Below are 8,714 nucleotides of genomic sequence, written 5' to 3' on the forward strand. Positions count from 1 at the left end.
AGCTTTAAAGGCTGAACTGTACATACTTTTTTATGGGCTTTTGATTCCCATTTAAATCAGATATACCAAACATAAAAAAAATTACAAATAAAGACAATTTAACAAGTTAAGTAATTAGAAAAATGTTGACTTGAATTGGATTTTGTTCAACATCTGACAAGTGCCTGTGTAATACAGATGCCAAACTCTAAAACATCCGGAGACAGCTGGAAAGGTTCCTAACTGCATGTTTGACAGATGGCTGGCACATGACCTTGACACTTTTTCAAGCTAAACACCAAAGCCTCTACGTGTTTGTGGAGTGATGATACTAGCCTCTTACCCATGTTCCTTAATCAGGTCATTATATCAATGTGTAGATACACAAACACACTGTTTACAAAAATCAACAGGGATCCTTGTAACTTGTATAAATTAATGTTTATGTTTAACCAAGTAAATTGTTCGGGGCTCAAGGACTCCAGGTTTAATGAGCAGCTGTTGCTGGCAGCACTCGAGATGTTCGTGAGAGAGTAGGAGAGAGAGCTAGAAGAGAGCTAGAGAGAGAATGTAAGATGAGACTCATATGTGGCATTATTTCCCAAATCATGAAAGATAATTCATTTTCCACAGCATTTATTCTTTGAAAATTCACACATACAATGTTATAAACAATATACACGCAGCTCATTTGATTATACAGTTTGAAGGAAGAACCTATAATTTCTGCCATTTCTGTGCTCAGAGGGTCCTTGTTTTGAATCAGATGACCCTCTGCTTGTTTTTAAAACGTGAAGTAAATGAAAGTTGACCAAACGTCTCCCTGTAAATCACCATTCTGAAATGTCTTGCAATGGTAGAAAAAAACAATATATTACAAAATCAATGTGGTGTCCTTAAAGCCACCATGAGTAGGATTTGAATATTTTGGACTTTGGCGTCCCTCAGTGGTAGTATATATAAATCCATAAATATGAGTGGGCTGAAAGTAAAACATTGACCAGTTTTCACTGGAAATGTCTCCTTGAAGCAAAATACATTACAGTACAATGATATATACTTTCAGGATTTAAAACTATTAAACCACCTGACAGCTACAAAAGCAGAATATTCAGCGTGTGTTTCTTTAAGCTAAAATTACCATGTACTTTACAATTTTTAAATTTTTTTACTTGCTCTACATAAAATGCATTTGTGAAGTTTTCACTGGTTGATAAATCTGGTAAAAGGGCACGACTAACCATCAATTGACTTTTCATTCACTCACAACAAGGAATAGGGATTGTTTCGTCTAATCCACTCCAAACACTGGTAATAAATTCTACAGTTACTATTTTAAGCCACCAACAAAATGCTTTTCAAAACAAGACATGACTTTCATAATGTCAATCAGACCTCCTAGATTTGCTGTATAATTTCTGTATGGTACAGTCCTGAAAGTGAACATGACTGTCAGGACACCCATTAGTAAATCATACGCTATGATTTTCTGTATTCAGTCCCATGTAAAGTGTAACTCGGGGGAAAACATTTTTGGAGTGATATTTCTAGTAAAAAAAGTTCTACAGATGAGACATTTATGAACAAGATACCACAGAGTATTTAAAATAAACCACTATTATTTTAAAGATCTTATCATACATTTTGGTCAGTTATTCCTTTTTGCCTTGAAACTACTCAAAAACAGTGAAACACCTCTCACTTACTATGGAGCACAGTTGAGGTGATGGAGCTTGAAAAACTAAAAAAGCAGCCACACACTCTGATCTGCACAGAAGTGGGTTTTAATACAAGCTTTCAGTCAGAGGCTGGAGAAGAGGATCAAAGCCTTGCATTAAAAACTTAAGGCAGGCTGAGCAGATGTTTTTTTCTTCAGTTGTCCGCCTTCGAATCACTTAAGTACCATGAGTTAATTGTAAGAAGCATTTTTTTTAAATTACATTTTTTTAGCAATGAAATAAGGCAAAGGTAAACACACTAGTTGAAAATAGCTTTGTAAAGAAAACTTTTTTAAAGCAAACTATACAGGCTAATTAACTTGACATTCACTTTATGACAATCAATTTGTCACTTGTTACAGCTAAGTTAACTATATAGGTACATGTAACAATGTGTACAACAAAATCTAGTGGAATTTCTGGAAAACATTTAATCTTCAATACCCTACATATATTTTCACAACTATTCAAAAAAGAGCAGCATTAATTAAACAGGAGCAGAACAGCATTTAATGTGACAGTGAGATTGCCCTACTGTATATAAGTTTGAGAAAGGCAGTATGCATTGGAATGCATGGAAAATGTTGGCATTTGTCAAACAAATACCAGAAAATTTGCCTCTGCTGAAGAAGTATTTGGAAAAAATTATAAATATAATAAACTGAACTTTTGTAATGCTTCAAACATAAATAATATTGTATTTTCAGAGGCTCTGAGAGACATACGGAAAAAAACAGAGCATTTGGCATATTTCAGAAGTGGAAACCATTTCTTCCTTAAAGGTCGTTGTGTATGTATTAGCCCGTTACAGATCCAAGAGACTGTACCCTGTTCTCAAGCAGCGGCCATAAAACTGCAGATCAGAGCATTTATCCCTTGCTGTCAGGGTGCACTGGAAATGAATATGATGATAGCACACAAAGCCACACCCTAGCTAATAATGGTTATTGTGAGCCAGTGGACAAATGGCAAAATACAGTGAGTTTGCATCACTGGTATAATGTAGTGCCAGTCTGAAATCAACCAACTGTGAAACATGTGGTCTCTTCAGGGAACATTTGTCAGACACAGGACAGTTTAAGGGCTAAAATATGCAAAATAACACACCACCCAGCAATATGTCATGCCAGATATTCATGCTCCCTAAAATGAAGACAGCACCAACCACAAAAACTTATTTAAGTGCAGCTACAGTTTATCATGATCGCTGTGAGCCTGTTACACAAAGATATTGAGAAATGGGAGGAATAATAAAAATAGATTTTTCCATATTTTAAAATGTTTTAGTGCCTGTTTGTATTAATCAGTTTAAACATATAACAGATGTGTTAATGGTGCTAATTTGTTTCTCATGTCATGTCGGTGGATGCATTTTTACTGTTATAACTAGCCTGAGAGATTCAAAAAAATCTATACCTTGTCCAAGTGAATCAGACGAATCCAAGAACCATCTAAATACCCCAATATTACTATCCCATGGTAGCTCTGTAAACAGGGCCAACCCCATCTTTCTTTAAAGACTTCCGTGGCTGTTGCTAGTTCCGATGTGTCGATCCTCAAGCCCTCACGTTCTCATTGTTTTGATTTGATCTGGAAAGATATGCAAAATGCAGTTAATTAGCAAAACATCAAGCAAGTTCAAAAAACAATACAAAACAGTGTCATGTATGTACCACTGTCTCTCATAATGGAGGGAACCAACATACTGAGCATGTGGATCAAGATCTGAAAATTGGATTGCGCTACAGGAGCAGGTTAAGGAGGTTCTATGGATGTGTTCCACTGTGTCTGCTTTGAATCCAAACTGACTACTAACGCTGTCCTCTGCAACAGAGCTAGCTATAAACCTTTCAAAGTCACCTTTCAAATGTTGAAACTTGAGCATTTGATACTGAAGGGATAGAGTATTCGGACATCAGCACCAGCCTTATTAGGGCACCCTCGACTCAGTAGACGTAAAGGGAAGCCAAAAGGCCTTAGATGATGAAGCCGAAGACACAAATTTCCAGGGGTTTTAGACGTACTGTACTGTTAGTTCATTGTAACCCTGTGGCTCACTCAGCTGCTTTAAGACTAGAGTCACAATAACTTTTTTTTTTTAATTATACAATCTTCTACAGCTACGCAGTAACACAGTAAATAACACAACACTAAACACCCAGTACTCACTGCATAATTTGATCTATGGAAGGATTTGAATGTTAAACATAATAAAAAGAAAAGAAGATGATATTAATGTAGTGTAATAGTGTAGTGGAACAGACCATACTTTGCAGGCCAAGTTATGCAATAAAACAAACATGATCCATTTTGATGTGGAGAAAAACAGACATTTTCAAATTCTAATCATTTGTAGGATTAACTGGGTAAATGTTTGTTGAAAAATGATGGAAATATACACTTATCCTAGACCATCCAACAATAAACTAATAGGCCAATTGATGAGAGTATTATATTTCGAGTTACATCTGAGTAAAATTGTAGAAATACGAAATTACGTCAAATGCACTGTAGGTTTTGAAACTGACTGAAAAGATCCTTGCTGCTAATTAACAGTGGTCATATCTGCAGTATAAAAACATAGCAAAACTAATTTAAGCCACATTTTTATTCATCTACAGATGATCCATAAATTAATTATTGTGTACATTGCCATCATTATATCCAGGTAAACTTGATGCTAGCTTAGCAAAGATGACTTAATGCAAGACAAAAACTGGTTCCTATTATTCTGCTCTTACACACACAAACTAAACATTTCAAGTTCTTTGTTTTTTTATCTGGCAGTATAAAATGTAAGTAAATGGTGATCTGATATACATGTATTCTATGATTAATAGTAAACAAAATGTCTACCAAACTGCACTGTGAGCTCAGCACACCATTACACTCCCACACTCAGTTTCATTCGTATGAACTCTCAGCATACCTTGTAACCAGTCGACTCCCTCCTGTAAACCTTCTCCTTTCAGAGCATCGGTGGCACTGAAACACATAAACGCATCATATTTTAAAAAAGCTAAACACTTTTGAGTGACTTTGCTTTGTCACAGCTTTGTCAACTAACTTTCATCAGGTTACTGTAGAAAGCGTGTAATAATGTAAAGTAAAAGTTGGAATGGGATGGCTAGTGAACACATTTTTAATACTTTTTCCACTGGGTGACTATTATGATTGTTCTTATCTAGAGTCCAAATTACATTACATTTAGCTGACCCTTTTATCCAAAGCGACTTCCAATCTTACAATTGCTATAAATGTCAGAGGTCGCACGCCTCTAGGGGTTAAGTGTCTTGCTAAGGGACAAATTGTTGTGTCACAATGGACTTGAACCCGGGTCTCTCACACCAAAGGCATGTGTCTTATCCACTGCTCCATCACCACCCTAATGAACAGTATAATCTCAATATGACAAATAATTTACAGTAATATGATAAATGATTACTTTACTACATGCATGTAAACACAGTCACTGACACATACTGGTTGTTGAGAGTATGCAGCTATGGTCTGGTGTCTCCAATAGAGGAGGTGTGGGTTAAATACTAACACAAAAACTATACACTATTCTGACTGTAAGCTCACACCAGACAGCTTTATTCCACAGCAGATTTCAATTTTCTCAATGGCACTGGCATACTAGGTAAGTAAATTAGTGTGCGTGTATGTTCATACCAGATGTGCCAAGGTTTGTCTTTGATGTTTTCCAAACAGAGCAGCTGGGAGACCTTGACTGAAGACAGAGCATCCCTGACATCCATCTTGTTAGCAAAGAACAGGATGGGGATCCTCCTGTGTTTAATATCTGTAGTGAGAGTGAGAGGTTATGATGTTGGAAAGTTAGTTTTATAAATTGTTGATATCTTTTGGTTTTACTGATGAGAAACAATATGGTAAAACCAACACAGCTTGGAAAAAAAAAAAGACAGAAAGTATTAGTGGCAAAACAAAATGTGTGCTCATAACGCAGAGTTTAGACAGAAAATAGCCCAAGAAAGAGACAACTACAGGTAGCAGAGCAGGGATCAAACCCTAAGTTCAGGAATCATGTTAAATGCACATGTACGTACCGGGATGGTTTAGTAATGTGTCCAGTTCTTCTTTGGCTACTACCATCCTCAGTTTGTCCGCACTATCAATGACAAATATGATAGCCTGGCCTTCCCTGAGAAATACAAAAAGATCACAGGAATTTATCTACTGTATATAAACGGCAATAGGATTGGTGTTTTTTGTAGCACTGACACTACTGGCACCACTCACTTGTAGTAGTGTTCCCAAAGGTTTCTGTATCTGCCTTGACCAGACATGTCAAACACTGTGAAGGAAAGACTGCAAGAAAAGAAGAGAGAAAAGCATATCATAATATATTAGACCTGCTCCACAATTACATGAATTTTCTTAAGATAGAAATATGCAACTCTGAGAAGATGAAATGACATTTCTTTGACAACCAATTGTATCATATTGTAGGAGCCTAAATGCAGTTAACTGATAAATAATTTTAATTTATGTGTTAATCTGTAATTTACATGATTATCATTTATGTAGAGGGAATTGAAGGGAATATTTACAGTATTTTCAGGTTGATACAGTTAATATTTACAGTAATGCAAAGAGTTAATTGTATGCTTAGCTAAAATGTGTGTGGATACTTTAGAATGCATTTATATTACATCGGTAATATTTGGGGAATAGACTTATCGCCTTTTACCTTTAACAGCATGCACCTTTAATTGCGGGGAATAATCACACAAGTATGTGTGAAGTCACCTTAGTGGACAGTCAGGCAAGCAGAGTGGGGCCACACAGTTTTTTGACCTTTCTTTCTCCCTCCCTCTCCCCTTTTTGTTGTTAATTAATCATTTTTATTTTCTGTAATTTTCCTGTGCTCATGTTTTGTTGCTAACCAAGTAAACAGATACATTGTTATGAGTGGTCCTGTGGGTTTATTGATGAGGAAGGGAGTGGATGAAGCGTCAAGCTAAGGCTTCATTCAGTGGAAACCTACACAAATGTTCAACAAGTTTTTTGGTTTAGGGTGAATAGCTACCTGGATGTCTTGAACTTCTCTATACTGAAGCCAATGGTTGGGACAATGTCTTGTGCCTGGGCCTGAAAGGCAAATGCAACATTTTGTAAATAAAAACCTTAACAGGGAGCACAAATTAGTAAAATGTCTTAAATTTCTTGGTGCTTAACCATAAACATGTTAGTTATTCATACAGAGGTGATCTGTAGACATAAGTTATGTCACATAACTCAGTGTAATGCTACCTTAGTCCAAACGTTGGTGAGACTTACATTAGAGGGTTTGAGGTGGTTGATGATGGTGGTTTTTCCACTGTTGTCCAGACCAAGACACAGCACATTCACCTCCTTCTTCAACCCCAGCCATCCTGCCAACTTGTCAAACAGCCCCATTGGCTATGAAGCAACCATCAGCCGCCTGTCTGACCTACAAGAAAAAGGCTGCAACAGTTAGCTAGATGGGAACAGCATCTCTGGCACACACTGCGGGCTGTTTCAGTTTTCCTAGCCAGGGCTCTTGTCCAAGGTAACTAACTTTTCATGCAGTGTTACGTTAGAGGCTCACGCCAGTCTGCACTGACATTATTGTGACTTCTTGCTCTGGGTAAAATATGTATCACTTATCTGTTAATGTAGCTAACTCCACGAAAAACAAGGTTTTAGTTAACGTTAACGCGATGGCAAAGAAGGAACCGAAATTTCACACAACATTTAATAACATTAAACAAAATACGGTTTCACTGACACCATCAAGAGAAGGTAGGCTCAGCAGAGTTCCCCTTTGGTTAATTAATTTTCGTCCTCTGCTGTACAGACACTTCACGCAAGTTAAGTAATGTTAGCTTAATGTAAGTTAAACGCTAAGAGAAAACGATGTTGTTTATTATTCGTTAACGGCCCATTGTAATTGTTATCAACATATGTTGTGATCTCGACGACTTTTATTCGCTTACCGTAGCCTAAGCTCACATGCTTAGTGGGCTCTTACCAGGTTCTAACGTAATTAACATTCGCTAACGGCTCTTTAGTTAATCTCTTGTTAACGTTGCTGTTGCTAGCTAGCCTTAGCTAACGTTTAGCCGCCTATTACTTCAGCTTGTTCAGTTTACACAGGCAGTATCTAACGTTAGACAATTCCTCTGCGGCACTTCATGTCGCCAGATTTACAAGACAGCCACAAACGTGAGACAGCACACAGTAAACATGTCTTGAAACCTTACTTAGCTAGCTTAACATTATGGCGTTACAGTTACGGCTAGATGGCTACGTTAGCTTGTATTATCCCATCCCGGACACTGCTGGGTTTTACCTGCAATTTATTCTTGAGCTCTTGCTTCCAGGATGCAATGCTCCCTTAATCTATCTCATTAAATAACCAGGGTCAAACCAATGTTTCGTTCATTTCTCTTCTACTCATGCTCCCTAGACATCAGAAAAGGCAGTTATTTACACTGTGTTGCTGGGAGACCAGTGTGTGCTGAGTTAAGTCTGCCACCTGCAGGCCAACCAGGGCTAGTTTTAAGTTGGATATTCGACAGACATTCACCCAGGATCCAGTGACGGTTGTATAAGTGCGGTTAGCTCACCTCTGATGGCTCGCTTTTAACCAACGGGGGTTAGCTTATGGACCATCAAAAAATTCAAATTGTGAAAACAGTGTTATGGGAAAATCATTATTTATTTCAATAGATTCCAAGTCATGTGACGCAGGGACTTCAAACCAATGCCGAATTGTAGTACTACACTGGGCAAATGAGACACACCCCTTCATATTTGATTTGAGTAAACTTTATATTTTATATTTATATTTATTTATATTTTTTTCTTCAATAGATTCCATTTCAAATGATTCAGGGACTCAAAACCAATCCCGAATTGTACTACTACCCGTTACACATATTACACACCTCTTGTACAACTGCAGTTGTACCACACAGAGTCAGTCATTTTCTTCCACAGCATTGAGCAGATTTCAAAGAAACACTT

General features: G+C 37.2%; 1 protein-coding gene across 3 annotated transcripts; it reads right to left on the bottom strand.

Annotated features, from left to right (window-relative positions):
• Positions 1-598: 598 nt before the first annotated feature.
• On the bottom strand, positions 599-8,386 carry arl6 (ADP-ribosylation factor-like 6). Of its 3 annotated transcripts, none has more exons than XM_046033434.1 (8): positions 8,315-8,386; positions 7,002-7,155; positions 6,751-6,812; positions 5,961-6,029; positions 5,768-5,862; positions 5,373-5,502; positions 4,627-4,682; positions 599-3,287 (listed from the first exon to the last, which is right to left on the bottom strand). In XM_046033434.1, the coding sequence occupies exons 2-8, from the start codon at positions 7,119-7,121 to the stop codon at positions 3,262-3,264; spliced, it is 558 nt and encodes a 185-aa protein (XP_045889390.1). In that variant the 5' UTR covers positions 7,122-7,155; positions 8,315-8,386; the 3' UTR covers positions 599-3,261. The 3 variants fall into 3 exon arrangements, with proteins under 3 accessions (XP_045889390.1, XP_045889387.1, XP_045889389.1); XM_046033431.1 differs by lacking the exon at positions 8,315-8,386 and adding an exon at positions 8,038-8,229; XM_046033433.1 differs by lacking the exon at positions 8,315-8,386 and adding an exon at positions 7,682-7,853.
• Between the last annotated feature and the right edge of the window lie 328 nt (positions 8,387-8,714).

This window comes from Micropterus dolomieu, linkage group LG20, assembly GCF_021292245.1.
Source record: "Micropterus dolomieu isolate WLL.071019.BEF.003 ecotype Adirondacks linkage group LG20, ASM2129224v1, whole genome shotgun sequence".
Classification (NCBI taxonomy): Eukaryota; Metazoa; Chordata; class Actinopteri; order Centrarchiformes; family Centrarchidae; genus Micropterus; species Micropterus dolomieu.